Genomic DNA, 21,261 nt, shown 5'->3' with positions numbered 1-21,261 from the left:
TTATGCCCAGGCTCAGGTCCAGCAACCTCCCTTCCTGTTTGGCTTCCCAAAGATAGCACAGAGTGGGGAAGCCCTTACCAGTTTTTAGGGGCTTCTCCAAGCTTGCCCTTCTCCTCCCTAAGCTAATGTAAGACATATGGCACAGCAAGTGCCTTCCATCAAAGGGTGTTCCTTGGGCAGGCCTAATTGCATTGACAGGATGCATCCGATGCTTCCATATAACCAGCCTCTGCAAAGCTTTCCAGTTGGTGTAGCTGACTTGGGGTTAGGTCCCGACCATGTCCAGGTGCTTAGGGAGCACAAGGGACAGATACACTCCACTGTTACCTAAAATCCCTTCTTGACCTGACCCCTTCTACCTCCCAGAGAACCTCCAAAGCCCTTCAAGTGCACCTGAAAGAAAATTATTTTTGCTTTATATTTCACCCATTTTTTGTATTTCAATATTTTATACTTTAAAGTATTGCATATATTTTTATGCTTTTATTTAGCATACCAATTATAGTTAACTTACACCATATTTTGCCATTAAGTTCCTCACGTTCTTTTCACAGTCTCTCTCTGAGGTAAGTTACATGGTGCCTCCAAGCGCCTCGGTCACTTTCCTGTGAGTGGGGTCACCTGAAACACTTTGCTCGATCTTTAAAACATTTTTATCTCCCTCCTACTGCTGTGCCATTAAACAAATTCACATCACACCGATCTACTTATGCTTAAACTGTCTACTCGTGATCTTATACAAGTATATACGTGACTGTACTTTCTGGGGGGCTAAATGCCTCCAAGTGACACACCAAGCAGCGAGTGCCTCTGCAACTCCACCTGCGACCAGCTGAGCAGCCATAGCAGGTTTTGCTCCTTAAGATGTGCTGAGAACCTCATTCCATTTTCTATACGGACATTTTTAGCACTGTTAGAGGAAGCTCATAATACAGGTTTCCGTAAAAACACACCACTGGTTATCATTTTGAGAACATTTCTGTTTTCCTAAGCATTCCCTTATGAACATGGATTTTTATTCTACCAAAGCAACGCGAGCGGCGTTTGCCTAGAAGCCAGCCCTTCTTGAAACATGTCTTCCTCCCAAGAGGTTCCTGTGCACATAGCATGCTTTAGTTGAGCAACCCTTTCATTTTCTGAATCGTTCGTAGAAATAATTCCCACTTGAAAAGCCTGCAAAGAAGAGGCTAATTTATGCCTGCTCCTCACGGGGGGCTTCGCTGCTGATTTCGCCCCGGCGGAGCGGCACGCAGGGATTTTGCATCAGGCGGTGGGGAACCGGTGCCGAGGCGAGCTCCCCCTCCGCAGGGACAGCGGCGTCCCCCGCCGAGGGGCTCCGAGGCGCCCCGCTCCCCGCGCCCGCCGCCCCCGCGGCCGTTCCCGAGAGGGAGGGGGACGGCGGCCACTCACCTCCACGAAGTAGAAGCAGGGCAGGAGGGTGACGCTGTCCTTGGTCACTTTGCCCTTTTGCCTCTCCTTGGCGGACATGCTGGCGGGGGGCTGCGGGGCGGCGGCCCCGCGCTCCCCCGGCCGCTGCCAGCCGCCCGCCGCGGGTCTCCTCCGGCCGCCGCCGCGCCGCCCGCTTGCGCGTCCCCTGCGCCGTGCGCGGGGCTGACGTCAGGAGCCTGCTCGGCGGCGGGGGTGCGGGCGGCGGGGGTCCCGGCAGCCTTAACTCCTTCGCGCCGGGGGCTCCGCCGAGCGCCGGAGCGACCGGGGATGAAGGGGAGGCCCCGGGGATGAAGGGGAAGCCCCCGGGATGAAGCTTCGGCTGCGGCAGACGATTTGCAAATGCACCCCGGGATGCCTGAGCGGGATCCCCGCGGCCATGAGGGGGAACAGGGCGGTCGATGGGGAGTTTTGGGGTCTTTATCTTGTTTCTGGGAAGTCTTTCTCTGAAACACAGTAGTAACATGACCCTGGGAACGCCATTCCTATGTGGCCCATGTTCTCTTGCAGGTGTACTGCTTTTGAGCTCGTTGCTAATGAGAGCTCGCCCCAGCGCCAGTCAGGGGCAGTGCTGTGACTGGGACTGGACAGAACTGAGCTCCTCAACCCCATGTGCAATGCTGAGACATGTCGTTTCTCTAATCTGTGAGGTATCTGGTGCAGTTCCTGCTCCAATCTTAAAGAGGACAGAATTAACCTGAACAATTGTTTCCATGGTGAAGTGTGTTATTTTGAGTTCCTATTTATGGATCAAAGTTTGCAGCCGTTCCTCAGGCAGGCTCCTGTTGATGTCAATGAGAAGTACCCTGGTTAAGGCTTACGGGAGTTCTCTGTATGAGATAGCGTTTTCATTCTTTTGTAGCACATTAATAATGTCTGCAATGGTTGTCTCATGCCTGTAAACTTGTTCTTGCATTGTGGTGTTTAGCTTTAATGTTCAAGGAGAGAAGTGTGACTCAAGCAGTTATAGTTTATTTCCTGTTCCTCCTTTTTTGAGGGAACATGGGAAATAACATGGTGTTTTGTTGAGATGATTGCTGATCTTTTGGCTCCTGTAGCCACAGTGCTATGACAATGATGGTCAAGATTCTGACCAGACCCCTTTCTTTTCCAGCTGCTCACCTTTCATTTACACAATGATAATGTGCCAATCCATGCTCTGCACTGAGCAGACGCGCAAAGAAGTTTCATAAAAGGGTAAAAGCAAAAATGTACTCTATGCTTGCAGGTAGGTGCGGAAGGCAAATCTGTAGTCGGACTCCAGATCATTGAAAAAGACTTTTCAGAGCTGCACAGGTTGCAAGTGTTGCCATACCAACACATAACCTTGTTCTAATCCTGTGAGGAAAGATTTCTAGGGATTCTGCCTACTCAGAGGTACAGCAGACTCATTGATACCCCTGTGAAAGTCAGGTTGGGGGGGCTACAGGCAGCAGAGGTGGCCAGGAGGGTTTCTGGGACAAGAGGAGCTGTGAACAGAGGAGGTTTGTGCCTAACTATCAGCACTGAATTTCAGGAAATTATTTTGGGCAGTATGGGGTGTCTCATAGTGGTTTCTATGCATCAGCTGTCTAGCCTTTAAGTAGGAAAAGTCCCTTTTTGTTAGCCTTCCTGCTGGGTTATTCCGAGTAAAATAGTAAGAGTTGAGGAGCTGCAGCAAGACCTTGCTACTGCTAGATATGTAACTATTATTGGGGAGAGTGCTTAATAAGCGATGGCCACTTAGAGTTGCATTTACTGTATCAGCCTCACTTGTTCTGAAATCATGAGTCTGTCTTGAAAATAATTAGCAGACACCATTAAAAATTACTCAGGAGTCCTTTGTTTGCCTCCGTTTCACACCCAATTGCTTCCTTCTGGAAGAGCAGGGAGGTTAGGGAGCTTCTCTGGTAAAATGAACCAAGAAACTCACATTGTGATGCAACTTCTGAAATGGGCAAACCCCCTATTGTTAGTTACATTTTATTATTGTATTTCCTAAAGGCCAATTAAGAGTGCAGCTATGATAGGCACAGTAAAACACAGGGTAGTAACCAGTCCCTATTCTACAAATTCTCACTATCAATAAACGTCTGGTGGGAACGACGCAATGCAAATTGCATGACTGCTGTGAGGGCAGGAAGAGTTGTGTTAATTCTCTGGGGTTTTTTCTCACTTTTGTGAATACACTGGTAGGTTTAGGAAAGGAGTTATAGCTGAAATGAAGCAATTACTTTTTTTGGCAGTGAGAGACCTTGACAAGAACTTCTGCCCTTTATCTAGTCAAATAGAGGGGAAAAGGGATCAGCAATGGTGGGGTTCCAGTGTGGCAGGTCTGCCTCGCACTAGCCTGAGGGTGATAGTGATGGGCAAGTATGGACGTGGCTAGGCTGCACTTCCCACTCGTCTCTCTGGGCTTTCACTTGCTCTCCATTGAGACAGCTGTAGCAACCACTTCCTCAAGATTAAGTGACCAAGGTACAGTCATGTGGACCTTATGTCCTGAACTAACATAATGGAGTAAGAATATTTCTTCTTCTCAAGACTGACATTTAGGTTCCTGTGTGTGTCCTCTTTCAAACACATGAATATTGATGGAAAAAGAGAAAAATTCCTTGCTGGGTGTAATGATATGGCTTTTGGACTAAGGGATTCATCTCTATATTAACACCTGGAAACACACATGTTTCCCCAGTGCTGTTGCATTCAGCTCTTTTGACAGTTGTTAGAAATTACGGGATTGATTCCCATTTACATAAAAACTCATTGGAGTGCTCTAGAAATAAAAGCAGCCTTCAAATGGGTGTAACATACATTCATATCCTTACTAAGTTCCCTTAACTTTGATAGAACAGTGTGAAGTGGCTTTTGTGTAAATGAGTATGTCATCTATATGGTCTCCTAAAGGAAAATGTGTTGGTGGTAAAAAATTCAGAAAATGTCTCATGTCCATTTCAATCGAGATAGTCTTACAGGAAGGTGTGGTGATGCATGACTTACGAATGCCTGTTATCTGTGTGCAGGATAGTCATGTATGTACAGCATCTGCACTAACGCTGACAGCTTTTTTTACCCACCTTCAAGCAATCTCTGGAACAGGGAAGTGTCATGGAAACGTGTTAGCATAAAGCATAAAACTGTTTGTTTATGCTTCAGCAAAACCAATTGAATTCACAGCAAAATTCAAAGGAGTTGAGGATCTAAAAGACAAAATTCATAGATGTGGAGGGCCTCTTCTGACTCATCTGGAATAAAATTTTAAGAAGGGACATTTGTTTTTCCTTCAACAAAAAGGAAACTTGGCCATCAGTGATTGCCCCTGGTGATTCCAAACTGATTTGGAAGAGCTCAGCTTGACACAAAACCTTAGCCCCCTAAAGAAGTATTATTGGTGGAACTTCTTTAGGTGAAGAAAGCAACTTTCCACTTATCAGGCAGACCAGCAGCTGAGCTGCCACAGTTATTCGAAACTTGATTTGAAATTATTTTCCAGCATAGTCTAGCATACTGGCAAAGCTGCAATGTATAGAACATGACTCAACATGATGTCATCATCTCTTTATCCAGGTGCTCTCTTCCCTCTGCAGCAAAGTCTGCCTTTATTCCCAGGCTTTGCTGAGCACTGGACACAGGCAATGGCTGTGATTTCCCTGCTTCCATGGGAACAGAAAGCACACTGCATAAACGGGGACCTGTGCTGTGTCGCTGAACCTCTTTGCAAAACTGGGATGAAATAATTTGGCGAAGAATTAGAATCGGCTGAGAGCCGGTGGGTCTGTGGCAGTGCGGACCCACTGGTCAGACAGTGGAACTGGGGGGTTTGTAGCAGCAGAAGTTTGGCCAGAGGCTGCAGCAGCAGCTGCAGTTGCAGTTACTGTTGCTTAGTAGCCTAAGAAAACCTGCTTTCCCCTGGTCGCCACACAATTTCCCTGCACAAAGACGATTTCTGGGACTGTATGCGTGGATCAGGGTTAACTCTTTCATGTTATATAGATGGATTTTTTGGTTTTGTTTTGCCCACTGAGCATGGAATAGATGATGTGATCTCAGCATATTAAAACAGTAATCCTCTTCTGGAGAAAGAGTGGCATATGGGAACTGGGCTCTGCTGTGTGGAACTGACAGATGATTTTTGTTCTGCTTTGCTTACCATATCAGAATTCACAAATGCAGCAGTGTGTGTATGTATATATACATTTATTTTTTTCCCCCAGTCCCTCAGGAAAATGTCTGGTTGGGGGAATTTGCTATGTGTATTGAATTCACATTTTATGCTGTAAGTAAATCTGCCCTGAGCAAGTGAGAGGACATTGCTTGTTTTAAAAAGATTGTTGTGGTCATAAGACAGATAATTTTTACAAATATCTCATAAACACGCGTTCTAATCTTTGGTGCAATTACTTTAATATAATCCCTTACTTGGAGAAAAGAAAATGGTGGCTCACAGGACAAAGCCCCTGTCAGACAAGAAGGCAATATCTTTTCTATCATCTTAACAAGATACCCTACATGCAAACTTGGTAAATGTGATGAAAGGGAGAAATGACAGGATATGGCAAAATTGGATGAATTGAATGATATCAAGGACATCCCCTTAATTATTAACATTTGCATTAGCTTTTTGCAAGTGCAAGATTAGTTTTTCCTTATTTTCTCGTGTTAGGGCAAAATTTTCCTCTTTTACCCATCTGTAGTTCCCCTGTGAGCAGCAAACAGCACTCTTGGATAGATGGCATGTGACAGCACTGGGAGATTCATAGTGGAACAAGTTCAAAACACAGAAGAGATCCACAGTGCAGATGGGAGAGCTAAATTCTGCTTTGAAGTTGTAATTGCATCAAGCAATTGTTTCTCCACTATGTCTAATAATCTCCTGTTGCTGTAAAGCTCTGTCTTCTAATGTCTTTCTTTGGCTACTAGATATAGGTCACAGCTTTAAAGTAGCAGATGATTCTGAATGATTCCTGGCTTTCCTGCTGCCTTGCACACTGCACTGCTTAGTCTAGAAAATTGCTTTTGCACGTTTTAAATGAGTCATGCCAGGATCATTCTTCTGAATCCGTGGCTTTAAATATGACCTATGAACATGTCTACATAGTATTTTGCAGCCATATGTGCCTGTGCTTTCTGGCCTTAGGCGAGTTTTGGGTTGTAAGCCATGTGGCTGTGGAAACATAATGCTGGACTGTGGGTTATATGAACTGCTCCCCCTTAAGTCAGATTCACCACCAGCCACTATGTGGCTTTCAGTGAAGCTGCCTTGTGGCAGGCTGATGTGGAATATGGGAAAAGGAGTTTATGTATGTTATATGTTATGCCCAATCTGCTTTTCTTTTGATGCTAATAACAGTGTGTTCTTGGTTACCTGCATATATCTGGATTTAAGATCTTAGTTACAGGCATGAAGGCATGAAAACGTCAGAATGCAAAAATCTCAGGTTGTTTCTGAGATATCAATGGCTCTTTAAAGCAACTTTGTGTAGATATCAATAAGGCACAAATGTGGACTTTTATGCAGTGACCTGTCACAGAGATTTTGCTTGAATCGGGGCAAGTTACTTGTCACTAGCTAATTAAGCATCAGCCATTTGGTGCATGAGCTGAGGCAGAGGTTGAGTGAGAAGCTACAATCATGCAATTAACAGTAGTACCGATTTGTCTAAATGAGAACGCAGAAGTCCCAGCAGGAATCCTGTTTGCCCTGCAGTTTGTATGAAATACAATGTCAGAAAAAGGCTGATACACATCTGACATTTTGAGGAGTACTGTAACAATAGTCTGTTGGTATTAATCCGTGCCTTTCGAACCACTGCAAATCTGAACTTAATTTGTCATTTCAAAGACTCTGTTCTCATGTTTTTCTGACTTAAATAACCTCCTCAAAAACGTTTTTCTGAAAGTAATATGCATAAACACAATATTATTCAATATAGGTTAATGAAAAATGTATGCTTCAAATTCTGTGAACAAGACAAACTGTGTGCATGGCTTTGAGAAGGAAATTTAGCGAGTGAATGGTAAAAACACAAGATGGTGACTTATACGAGCTGACAGGAAAAGTGTCTAAAATACTAAAATATGTATTTTTCAGGGTGTTCTTAGATGTTCCAAATTCACGAGAGACAAAAATATTTTATTTTTGCAATATTTAAATCCAACATTATCTTTCCTACAAAACATAAATTATTTTGGAAGTCTAGAGTCATAGGGCTGTTGGTTGTCAAGGACATAATTTAGGTGACCTCAGGACTGAAGAAAACTCCTGTCCCTCACCATTAAATACTAATTTTCAGTGTTATTAAAACTGAGCCATAAGGACCTACCTTATGTGTATGTATGCAAATAAATATGTTTTTATGTATTTGTGAGGTCTTAAGGCTTAGATGCAATGTGGCATTTCATTCAATATGAAAGCATGTCAGCTAAAAATGACTGCAATTCCACAATAGTACTCAATATATATTGGCATAAACTATTTATACTGTATAGGAAATAGAGAGACCTGTACCTCTGAACTAACACAAAAGGGGAAACCATGAAATGGGTCCTTTTTTATTTGTATAACATTGTCCTTGAAAAAATTCTACCTCATCAGGCAGCAGAAAAACTCATCATCAATGAATGTTACACAGAAACAGCACAGTTAAAGAATCAGTCTATCATCTTATTAGACTAAAAGTGGAAAAATCAATCTGTGAATAAGTTGAGTAGAAATAGTTTGATTTTAAAAGCTAGTTGAATATTCCCAGAGAGAAGTTCTTTATAAAATTAACACTTGGGCAAAAATATAAGGTGCTATACAATCATTTTGTGTCTTGGTTATGTAATGTGAGATTGAAGAGCTGTCAGGTTGCTTTCAGACCTTTTGTGATCATGCTTAGAAAGCTGTTGAAATCAACCATTACTAGATTAAATGTGGAAAAGTTTGTTAACAGTGGGCACATAGATGCAAGCAGTTGATAGATGTTCACCATAGAAAGGGAACAGTAACTGAGTAATTATTTCTTGCCATAGATAAAGATATAACTGTACAGTTTGCATTGTCACTAGTGAAAATTACTGAGGATTTAGTACTTGATGTTAAAAAATTATGCCTAGCTATAGTGCCTGCATAACAGAGGTATGCCAAATAGATATGCTTCTTAGACATACCCTGATGCTCTGGGTAGTTTCTAGCACAGAACATAAAATGACAGTGGCAGAAATGGATATTTAGCTCTCCAAAGGGTTAAAGCTATAGTGCTCAATCTTCTTCCAATGACATTAGATGTTGCAAATTGCAACCCTTCTCCTGTCGTATGATGTAATCTACTGTACATACATTTTACCATCTGTCTGCAGGTGTTCAGTAGCTGCAGTGCTTCCCAGGATTTATCACATATACAGATATCAGTAATACTGCCCATGCGCAGTAAGTGTACTTTTATGGACCATAGTTGTGCACAACTATTGAATGCACTCCAGTTTCTATACATTCCCAGTGAATAAAGGCCTATGCAGTCAGTTAAATATTATATTTATTCTGTACAAAATAATTTTTTTCTATGGGACAAGTTAATTGTTTGTAGAAACTTCTGGACTTCTGTCTGACAGAAGTATATTGCTGAAATTCAGAGTGCAAGCCCTGAACAGAGGTGTTGCACCCATGCACCTATTGTTCCAAACACTGTAAGACTGTGGGTTTTGCCACTTCAATTTTTCTAATACAACTACTTCTGCCTTTGAAACTGAGAGGATTGTGTTTTTCAAGATGTAGTTATGATGGCCTGTATTATCGATGACTGCTGATATTTTGGTTTCTGAAACAATTGAGCTTTTTTTCTCGTTTAATCTATTATTCACATTTATCTATTATTCTATTACTTCAAATATTTTAGGCAAAAGCAACAAATGAGGCCTTACATAAGGCCTTCTTCACAGAAAGAGTGGTCAGACACTGGAATATGCTGCCTAGAGAGGTGGTTGAGTCACCATCCCTGAATGTGTTTAAGAGTTGTTTAGATGTGGTGTTGGGGGATATGGCGTAGGGGAGAACTTTGTAGAGTAGTGTTGATGGTTGGACTCGATGGTCCCAAGGGGCTTTTCCAACATGAATGATTCTGTGATTCTATGATTCTATGATAAAAGGGGAGCTGTATATAGTTAACAAAATATTACTGGGCAGTTAGGAATGAGTTTCCATTAGTGTTCAAATAAAAATGTAGTACTTTGCTTATGTAGAAAGAAGACCCAAGGTGGAGTGGTTGATAGGCATTCAAAATTATGCAAATTCAAATGCAGTGGTTCTGAACCAGTTATTCTCAACAAAATGGGTGACATTGTTATAGTCAAACTGGTTCTAGGGGAAGTTATTGGGCTCCACGAATTTGGCTTTGGGATTTCTTTGAAGTTAGTCAAAATGTCCTTTCAGTGATTTGAACATTCCCAGGGTGGGCAGGCCAATATCAAACTTTCTTCTCTATTCCTATGTATAAATTTGCCCTTTTAGAATTCTGCTTCTGCAGAGAAGCCCAGGAGCTCATAAAACATATACAGTTTGTTTATTCTTACCTAAAATGTGGCTTCAGTGGCAATACTGTATAGTTTACTATAATACAGCATTGAAATTCTCTTCAATACAGTGATGGCTCTCAGCCTACTAAAGTCAACTGGAAGTGGAAGACTTTAGTGACAAGTAGACTGGGCTTGCTTTCAATCTGTGTAAGCAAAGAGCTGTGGTATTTCATATTCAGTATTGGGGTTATTATGATTATTCATCTAAATTACTGATTTAGCTTATCACAGTAAATAAGTACCTCATAATTTAAGATATTTATTCGTAAAGTGTCCTTATTTTGTAACTCAAGAAATGAAATATGAAAGACTAAAACTTTAAGAAGACCTTAGCTTTGCTGGAAGAGCTGTTTGATTAGAAGTACCTGGCATAGTTAGACTACTAAGAGCTCAATACAGATTCAGTGATATTGACACAAAAATTCTCTTTATGGGTTGTCACTTGGAGAGTAGGAATCCATTATCCTAGTTATGATTTACTTTGTGGCAGTATAAAATACAGCTATCTTTAAGGCTTCTGAAGTAAAAAAGTCACACTTCCCTCAACATAGTTGCACAATCAAATTCTGTAAGCTGTGCCATGGCAATTTGCCTGAAGAGAACCTGAGAGCTGAACTAGTATCTATTGAGTCTTGCCAGTGCCTTAAACCACTTAAACCAAACCTCCATGTTTTCCTGTGCCAAAAATGAAGGGCAAAGAATAACAAAACACAGACTGAATGAATTAGCTTAATAACTGAAGGAAAATTATCGTAAGTAATGGTGACACTAATAATGAGAAGATATCCAACATGCAAGGGGGTGATTTTTCTTAGTGCAATTCTTCATTTCCCCTGGCTGGAGTAATCTTATACGTCTTCAAGCCATTGTGACTTATTCATTGAGTTTTAAGGATTGTAACTATTAGGTGTAACTTGCAGAAAAAATGGTGATGGTTGTTTCTAACTTGAGTGGGATGTCAAAAATGCATACTGTTTTAATTGTTGCTAAGTGATGTGTCAAGGACTTTATTCATCTTCCCATAGAAGATGGGAAGGAGCGTAGACAGAACAATAGAACGGCCAATGGAATATTCTGTACCATAGATGTCATGGGTTGGCTGGGGAGGGGGAATCTGCAATCTCTGCTTGGGTTTGGGCTGGTGTCCAGCTTCAGTTTTACCTCAAACCAGGACAGCTGGGCACTCAATTCACTGGGTGATGAGAGTGACTTGTATCTTGCATTTTCATTTGCCATTACTGATATTATGATTGTTATTTTTCTTTTCCAATATAGTTCTATTTGTCTGTCTTTTTCTCAACCAATGATTTTTTTTCCGTTTCCCCTCCTTTTCTTCCTCTTCTCCCTACTCTTCTTGAGGGGGAAGGTGGGATGAGCAAGAGGCTATATTGTCCTAGTTGCTGGCTGGGGTTAAACCACAACAGGGCCATATTCTGCTTACAGGCATGCCTGTACATCACGTGCTTGAGAGTTAAATGGATGGCATTTTCTATTCTTGTACTCACTCAATAACTTTCCCCTCCTTTTCTTCCTCTTCTCCCTACTCTTCTTGAGGGGGAAGGTGGGATGAGCAAGAGGCTATATTGTCCTAGTTGCTGGCTGGGGTTAAACCACAACAGGGCCATATTCTGCTTACAGGCATGCCTGTACATCACGTGCTTGAGAGTTAAATGGGTGGCATTTTCTATTCTTGTACTCACTCAATAACTTTTAAAAAAGTTTTGTTTTTTTTTTTTTTAAATAATTCAATTACTGATAATTAATTCCTTTACGTGAATGGACTGCTTTAATGAATAGTTATTTCTACATGTGCTTGGGAGCATATACATATTAGGACATATAATTTCCAAACTGTCAAGTCTGCATCTAAATTCAGTCTGTCTTCTGGTACGCACCACAAAAATCTGCCAATTTTTCAGATGGCATTTGGGAGTAGGCAGTTATTGCTGATGATCCCGGATTCAGTCCCCAGATAGATAGCTGTCCTGCAACAGCTTGTTATGTTTGCAGAATATACGGTGATTTTGCAATGGGGCAAGCTGAAAATGGGGTCTGTGTATCTGCCTGAGCTGTGTGCAGGTAGTTCTTGTTCTGTGTGACTGCCCCAGTAAACACCAATGGTAGGATAAAAAACAAATAATGTGGAAGAGCAGGGAATTAGACATATCTGATGACTTAATGAGTGATTTTAGCTTCATGTTCTTCCATTTAACACCTGGCTGTCCCTGGGTGGTTGTTCCTGAATTTGATACAGTCTAGAAAGAAAATGGGTATATATAAAATCTGGGGAAATCAGGGCTTAAAGTGTTACCTAAGATAAACTGAAGTAGCTCAAGTGTACCTCAACTTTTTTGCCTGCAAAGGTTCCCTATGGAAGCATTCAGGAATACCAAATACTTGAAGTGCTCCAGTAACCATAGCCTCTGCCTTGTCAACAAGGTAGTAGAAAGTTCTGCTGGCCTTATGTATCTGCAGTGTGTCCCTCAGCCTACTGAAATGTCTTCAGAGGGAGTTTTGATACTTTTATGGTTTCTGCATAATCAGAGAACTTTAAGAAAGTCCCAAATGAGGGTTTACTCATATAACTTCATAGAAGTTGGTCTTTGTGTTTGATTTTGTAGATGTATATACTGAATATAACACCTGCATTGATTACATGGGGCCAGCATCATTCCATTGAGTTGTAAATTTTGCCTAAGGCTTGAGGACAGATTCTGTTGATGTTATGATCTATTCTTTCTGGGATGATAATAAATTTAATTTGTATGGAAAGCCAATATTATATAATTGCAGACGTAGTTACAGATACACACTGCAGAAGATTTGCTATATTATATATTTATATGAAGAAAAATGCAGGGGAAATTCATCACCTTTCACATCCCATAACTGAGCTGTAAGAGCATAAAACTTGGCCAATGCATAATTAAATGCAGTATAAGGCATCTACTGGCTTTCTTGTCTTCTTGCAGTGTGGTACATGCGTAGTTTTAAATAATTATTTGCAAGTATGTAATATAAACCCACATTCATTTGTTTATTGTTTGTACAGCTCGAATGCTGCATGTTGGCTTCTGCTGGTAGCCGGACTAGATGCATGGATTTGCTTGTAGGATTTTTATTTTGTTTAATTGAAACAAGGATCTCTGCGTACAAAGGTGAAAACAGGATTCCTACTCTGAACTTAGAAATCTAGATAATTTTTTCCAGGCAAACTCAAGTCTCCCAATAGTTCTAAATGATTTAACTTTGATAACTTTAATCATTATGTAAAAAAATCCACTAATGCTTTAATAACTCAGGAACATAAGCTGTGATGTTTTCCACATTTTTCCAAGATCCTGATCTGTATGTAGTATAGCCATTTTAATAATTTCTTGGATAACTTAGTCATTCAGATTGGATTGAAATTTATACCTCATTTATACCATAGCTGAAGTTTAGCAGCTTGAATATTTTTGTGCCCAGCAACTCTGAATAAATCAACTTTTCCAAGTTTTCTGTGATCTAATGATTACAGAAAAGCTTGATGTTAAATTAAATCACATTGACTTACTGTTTCTTCACCTGGTAGAATAATTCAAAATGTTTCTACAACCTCAAAACCTCAGAAAAAAGTCTTTTATTACTTGGACATACAAAGGTAGCTCAGCAGAGGCTCTCCAGTCAGCCTTGGTATAATTGTATCCAAACAGGAACAGACAAGAAAGCAGAAAGCCTTAATTCTATTCCTACCAAACTCTGTACCTAGAATGGAAATTAAATTGAACATAGATGTACACAATCAAGAGACAAACAAGAGCAGTGTCTACATCCAGGAGTGTTCTCCAGTGTGTCACTAAAACCAACTGGATGGAAAGTGCTGGATGTCCTTCAGGTACCTGAAGGAAACATGTACCAGAGATGTTGCTTTTTTGAATGCTTTCAGTTAGAAGAATCTTGTCCTGCAGTATTTTCTAAAAGAAACTCAGTTCCTCCAAGAAAATGATGTCCTCTTAAAACCGTAAGAGTTCCTTATTTTTGGGAAATTCATCCATTACATAATTTCTTGTCAGCAGTGGGAGTAAAATGGAGGAAACTTCTTTGATGAATTTGAATGAATGAATGCCTCATGCCGAGAAGGCCACCAGCATCCTGGTCTGTATCAGGATCAGTGTGGTGAGTAGGTCTAGGGAAGTCCCATGTACTTGGCACAGGGTTATTAAGCATTCAAACAGGCTGCCTTTGGAATTGGTTGAGTCACCATCCCTGGAGGAATTTAAAAGACAGGTAGACATAGCACTTAGAGATACGCTTTAATGATGTTTTTTGTGTAGGTTGGTGGTTGGACTAGATGATCTGAAATATCCCTTCCAACCTAGACAATTCTATGATTCTATGATACTCTGACAGGCCTGCTGAAGGTTTCATCCTGTACCGTCTAGGCTTCTCCCTTCTACCTGAACTCTCACTCTGTTTAGTAGGGCTTGAATGCACTAAGCAATTTTGGAACTTGGACTTCTGTCTCTTGATATCAGGAGTTTTTAACATAGAGAAGTACAGGATGCACCCATTTCAGCATACGTGTGGCATTAGTAGTGTAAGGAGGACAGATACTTAGGAAAGATCATCTGAATTGATTGAGAGGAGAGATGCTGTGTAGCCCAGCAAAATTCAGCTGCCATTCCCAGGGAGTTCCAGCCTGAGGAGAGGCTTTATGAAATATGTGGTGAGATCTACAAAAGGGGAGAAGCTCATTTTGAACAATTTGGAAGAAAAGAAGGAAATGTCTTCCATGGTCAGACATTATTTTAAATTTTACTGAAATATTATTTTAAAAAGCCTGCAATATTTTACATACTAGGATCTCAGATTAATATGCAGCTTAATTAGATACTAGAAATTGTTTAAAAACTCTTTTCCCGCAGTAGATAAATGGATGTCACCCGGCTGAATTTTCATCAGTACCAATGAATTGCACTGAATAGCATTATTTGTATCTTTAATCTAGCTCAAATTAAAAAGCAAACTGTTGGGTTTTGAAAGAAGCAAAAGCCTTACAAATATTTTCTTTATTACAAATTAATCCAAATATAAAATAGACTAGTTTTCTGCATCTTTCCCAAGACTCCATTTATGTTGATTGAGGGATTTATTTGTTTGGGATTTAAAAGACTTTGATAATAGAACATCAATTTAAGCACTTATTTAGTAGAATGTAATTTTCATGTGTTTTTCATTACTATTTGCCTTCCTGCCCTGGCAGAAAGTTTTCTGAATACAAATTCTAATGATAAATGGGAACAGTGACTGATGACAAATTGGACATATCTAAAAAGGGGGAAAGTATATGAAGGAGGTGATATTTTTGTTACTGCATAATACTTAAATTTACTGTTCTTTGAATGGGCTCATCTGTCTCTCTAATGGCAACAATTTATTTCTACTATTTTTTCTGCATCTCATACAACCACTTTGGCAACAGAAAAGTTTGCCATTTTTATATAAAATTCTACACTCACTTGATAATAATTAAATAATGGTGTGGGGATGTTTCCTTTCATTCACAGTCAAATTAAGGTCAGATAGTCTGACCTGCTGTTAGAAGATCCTAGTGGTTATGAATTTCACTATAGTAGAAGTAGTAGGGCAATTAATCAGCAAAACATTTTTATTTACATGCATGCCACTTGATGAATATGCAGATGAACCACGTCACCATCTTGCATACCAGATAGAAATTGTTTATGATTCTTAGATACTATCAGCTCATTTATTTATGGAGCAAAAGCAAAATTAAAAGCCATGACTGCACCTATCATCTTAATTAAACAGGTTAAAATGCTACATTTTCAATCACTGTGATGTCAAGATTATGACCACTGTTAAGAAGATAGAAAGTATTAACATCTTCTCAGGAGTTAAGTGTGTCCATTACTCTGTTAATGGATTGGTGGTTGAATCAGTGAATATTGATTTGTCTTGGGATATAGATGTGAGGTTTGGAGATTTGAGGAAAGATGTGGTGCTCCAGAAGCAGGTATCACTGTCAATAATACGGGTTACATATTTCTCTATGTTCTTGCTACACAATTTTCTATGTTGTCCTTTCATTTTATGCTCTCCAGATGCTTCTGCATCTCTTATTCATGTCTCTTTCATATCATGTTCCCATTTTCCTTGCCATTTCACTATCCCAGTTCTATCCCTCCATCTTCTTCCCTCTTTGCTTCTACCTTCTTGTCTTGTTCACTCCCTTCTACATAGTTTCTTACTTTTCTTGCCTCCTCCTCCATCCTCCCTCCCTTATCCTTTTCTCTCATCCAGCTTTTTCACTCTTCCCTTTTAATCTCCTGGCCCGCTTTTGCTTACCTTCGCCATGTCTATTTCCAACCTCCCTGCCTCTTTCCCCGCAGCGCTCCACTTCCGTGCTTTCCCTGCCATGCTGTCTCCCGGGCATTGCCAGCCAACCAGCCTTGCTTTGGGCAATGGTTAATTGAGACAGTAAGCAGAAACCAGGTGACCAAGCCCTGAAGTGAAGAGCAATAGGACACCCTTGTCTTTACTTGTGTCTGTGCCCTGCGCTTACTGCACCGTCTAAATATCTCCCGTACCGAGGCCGTCGGTGCCGCTCGGACACCGTCCCGTTCCCGCCGGCAGCGGGGTCGCTGAGGAGCTGTCCAAGGTATGGCTGGTCCCATCCTGCCCTGTCCCGCCCTCTCTCTCTTCCATTTTCAGTATTTACCGCTCAGCCTTTCAGCAAAGCGGTTGCAGACATAGCCAGAAAACCTCTCTTTCTCTCACCCTAGTAAATCCCCTGCAGTCTGGGGGAAGGTGTCTGTTGATCTGTGGCCGGCTAATAAGATCCAGGGTAGCAACCTCAAGGTGCTGGGTGTTGCAGTGCAGGCAGCTCAGACACCGTTTTCGCTGAAGTAGATAATGAACACAGAGGAAAGCAGTACTTCTTGTTGCAAAGTTTGGCAGAAAGAACATGCGGTTTCTACATGGAGATGGAATTACAGACAGATAACCAGCGTCCTGCTTCCCTAATCACTTGCCTAGCTAGAGTTCTCAGGTATGCAGATATGTTGGGTTTTTTCTATATCCAGTTCATACCATCCAATTTGATTGTTTTCAAATGCTTGGGAAAATGCATTTAAAGTGTGCTTCTACGCACTGCTATCCGTATTATTAACTGAGACCCGAGGACACTTTTCCAGTCTGTTGACCTAACCTTTCATTTAGACTGTATGTAATGGATATCTGGTGTATCAAATATGTGGTGAGAGACATTGACAGGAACAAAGGGTCAACCTTTACTTCTCCTTGCTCCAAACAATACTTTGTTTTCATGGGCATTCTAACTAGAGTAATCATATTTCTTTCCTAGAATATTTTCACCATCTTTTTTAGCAAGTAACATCTCTACACAGAAGATTAGGGAAAGTGTGTCTATTTTTAGTTTGCTTAATATGTACGTCTGAGAATTCTTTGTGTGTAGTTAATTTATTTCTCCCATAAGCCAGGTTTCCCACTTGCTTATCTGACTCTTTCCAAGAATGATTGAACAGGGACTATTCCTGAAACCTAGAAAAATGGGATTATAAAATCCCCCTCCAAAAAGCAGGAGAGTGGCGTTGGCACAATGCATAAAACTTTTGTTGTTTCTTTCATTAACTTTGTTCCATGTTTTTTTGGATTTCTCATAAACTGTCTATGCTGAAGTTTACACTTTTATAAAATAGGGACAATGTCCTTTTCGGTCTCAGGAGATGACACAAGGGTTATGTAAACCATAATTAACTTCAGTACTGTGAGATCATTAGAAGAAAGTCTCTTGTTGTTACTGTAATTCTAATATTTAAAGATACTTGGGTACAATTTCTAACAATGTTGATGGGAGTTAGCATTTTTCAGGAATTTCTAAAGATGTTGGAGAGCTAGAATGAATACTTATGACCTTTGCCTCTCTATACATTTAGATTACAGACCGAGTCTTCTTCCCAGAGGAGCTATGTCCCTAGAATTTTTAAAATCAGGTGTGATAACAAGGGGTTCGCCCCTACTCTGCCTAACCCCTTCCAATCATGCTGTCAAAAAATGGCAATACAGCAGCTGTTAGCTACGTCTGTGTCTCCAGAAGAATATCTGTATAATACATAATGTTCCTCTAGGAGACAGTGAACCTGAGGTTGTGCCTTCAAATGGGTATTTTCCATGGCTAGCATCTTTTTTAATGCAATGACACTTTTTTAATGACAGAAGGGACTAATTTCATGTAGAAATTTCACAGAAAGCAAGAAACATGTGTTATTATTAATACTGTTGCATGATTTAGATGTCACGGGTTTTCCTTTTAAATATAACACATAAGATTATTATATAAATGTAATAATTTGTCATCTTTTACTATACTCGAGTTCTTAAGTAGTTTTTTCCTCAATCTTTTCTGGGTCTCCAAGGAGTGTTTTAAAATGTAAAATGGGAAAGAAAAGAAATGAGGGTTGGCAAAGCATGGCTGAGATTTTTTTCAAACGCAGTAGCTATTTTTCCAATTTGTTCCCATTATGGAAATGTGGTGAAACAGTTGTGTTAGCAGTGTAGTGATCAAATGTCATGGAAACCAGTTCTGAGTAAGATGAGCTTTTGTATTTTGGCAAAATGTATTGAAGATGGAAGAAATGGAAGCTGAATCTTTTGCAGTTTTTTAAGAAAAATGATAATAATTTGTGATTTATAAAAAGTATGTCTCAACCCACACCTCTGGCATGTGCAAGATGGCAAAAAAGAAGGACATGTATTTGAAGAAAATTTTATCAGATTAAACATAATATTCCTCTTTGGTTTTTTACTTCAGGAGTTCAGTGGACTCTTGGGATAGGAGGGAGAAGAATCCCCACATGGTTCTGTAGATGCAAGTTATATAGATTTTCAGGTCAACCTTGCTACTACAAGATCTATAGTGAATAGGTTACTTCATAAAAAAAGAAAGGAGAGGGAATTTTTCTGAGTTATTTTCTGTTAGTTAAGCTACCTCTAGAAAGAAGATTTGCAATAAGATACAGAGCAGAGAGGTGCAGATTATACCTGGTATAATGTGGCATGCATTAATTTTTCATTAAATGCAAAAATTAAAAGGAAGTATTCATAGCTGTTCATCACCCCTGCCCTCTCCCCCCTTCTTCAGATAGCCTGCTCAGCCTCCTGAGAGCGAAACGCTAATGGAAGTGCCACTTTTATCTGGAATGGATTTTTCAAGTAATCGACATAGCAGGATAACATCACTCCCTTCAATAGTTTCCCTGTAAAAACTGTTGGAAACCAGCAGCAATCATTTGTCCTCACTTCCAGCCTTGAGTGGTTAACCTTGAATAGGAGAATAATGCTTAGTCTTTTCCTCCAATGAATCCTCACCCGCAATTAAAATCTGCAGAGTGTATTAGTTACTCACTTATACCTCGTAACATCAATGCCTTCAAATTATGTTGAGCTGACCCCTGCCCTGTGCTGTTTGACTTCTGCTGGTTTGTGAGAGTTATTGATGAGAGATAGGCCCAAGCAACTTGTTCTGAACAAGTGCCCGGCAGGGTCTATGTGGAAATGTTGGTTACTGCTCAGCTGTGCCCTCTGCTGAGTCTGCCGTGTCTTGGCCCCTGGCTGCCTCCTGCTCAACTGAGTTACTACTTCCATGGCTTAATGGTTCCAGAAAGGCAAAAATGAAGTTTATGTACTTATATGCTCTATACTTGCTTCTTTGACCATTTGCATTAATTTGTCTTTATTGAGATGGCAGAGGTTTCACGGGGATGCCTGAGAGAAAACGTTCGTATCTTCAGTCAATGACCCTGCCCCCAGGATTTTCAGGTGATTATGCTGTATTTAGGGCCTGGGGGATGCTAATGGTATTTAGCAAAACAGCCACAATCCCTTCAAAATTGTGTTGCTAAGTAAATTATCATCCTGATGAAAAAAAAAAAAAAAGAAGGGGGTTTGGCTCCGTCATGTTTTCTTCAGAGATAAAAAGGCACAAAGGAAATAGTTTTGTGACTGTAGTCAACAGAAGTTACCAAATATTTCAATAGAGGTGATCCACAATGCGAAAACTGATGATTTTAATATAATCACTTTTCAGATTGCACTTAAGAGGGAAAAATCCAGTCCCAATTGAAGTTAATGACTTAAGTCAAACTGTAAATTAAAGTATTTCATGAGGACCTGCACTCCTTTTTCGCTCTAAGGAAATAGCTTACTGAAATGAATCTATGTTCCTTTTTTAAAGCTTAATAAGGATACAAGGGAAGAAGAAAGTTTAAATCATACATCCATAAAGCTCACATTTCTTTGTTATACATAAAGGGCATGGTTGTCTAGATTTTAATATACCTTTTAAACATTCTTTCTGAAATTTTGATTCATTTTTCAAAGCATCAAACTTTGCTATAATAATATTGATATTTCCTGCCCCACTGATATGCCTTACATCATTTCAGTACATCCAGTAACATATATTGTCAGATCATTACTGTAAAACATAACTTTGTGAGCAGAAAAAGAAAGAAAAACTCAAGAGTGGCATAGCCAGGAGAAAATGATTTTGTCTCTCTGCACAAATGAAGGGAAGTGTCATCATAGATCAGACATTATGCACTACACATGCATAATGTATGTATTTTTTCCTCTCATTTTCTCTCAGTCAAGTCTGATTATGAGGGGAAACTAAAAAATAATGGACAACTGGAAATTGCTAGAATATGTTGTTATAGAATGCTTTGAATATTATTAAATGAATTAGTTATGCCATCGGGGGAGAACAGCTGTGTTCTGAACCAGGAAATAGCCTGATTCTGCCTTCATTTTTATTTTAAGCCAGTGAAACTAGCATATGACTGAAGTCAATGGATCTAATGAATCTTTCAAAATATCTTCCTGGTAGGAACTACTCGGAACATAACCACCTTGTGTGCAAAAACATTTAGAACCAAATATTGCTTCCCGGTGTTTCAGAGTAACTCCTTTCATTTTTAGTAGGACTTTGAAACATAGTTTAGTGCTTTGTTTTTATGTCTCTCCAAACTATGTATTACAGAAAGAAAAGGTTATCAATTCAGCAAATTTTTAGAGCTCCACTGAGTGAAGAAGCTGACTTGGTATAGTTGTAATACAGAAAGTCCATTGGCAACACTTTGCAGGAACAAAATATGCATTCCCTCACAATGTGTGTTTTAGACATTTATTTACTGTATATTTTAGGTCAAGTTGTCTTATATTAATTTTAAAATTTGAAATAGACTAAGGGTCCTGTAA

General features: G+C 40.0%; 2 protein-coding genes across 2 annotated transcripts in view; one reads left to right on the top strand and one right to left on the bottom strand.

Moving 5' to 3' along the window:
• Positions 1-1,579, bottom strand: part of PLPPR4 (phospholipid phosphatase related 4) — a 34,919-nt gene extending 33,340 nt beyond the window's left edge. The window contains exon 1 of the mRNA XM_014939132.1: positions 1,411-1,579. Coding sequence (XP_014794618.1) covers positions 1,411-1,488 — 78 coding nt within the window. The 5' untranslated portion in view covers positions 1,489-1,579. The remainder of the gene's footprint in view (positions 1-1,410) is intronic.
• The window catches only part of PLPPR5 (phospholipid phosphatase related 5), a 180,262-nt gene that overhangs the window by 26,420 nt on the left and 132,581 nt on the right, over positions 1-21,261 (top strand). The window lies entirely within an intron of this gene.

Source organism: Calidris pugnax, unplaced genomic scaffold (genome assembly GCF_001431845.1).
Source record: "Calidris pugnax isolate Ruff unplaced genomic scaffold, ASM143184v1 scaffold18, whole genome shotgun sequence".
Classification (NCBI taxonomy): domain Eukaryota; kingdom Metazoa; phylum Chordata; class Aves; order Charadriiformes; family Scolopacidae; genus Calidris; species Calidris pugnax.
This window is presented reverse-complemented; position numbering and strand designations above follow the sequence as displayed.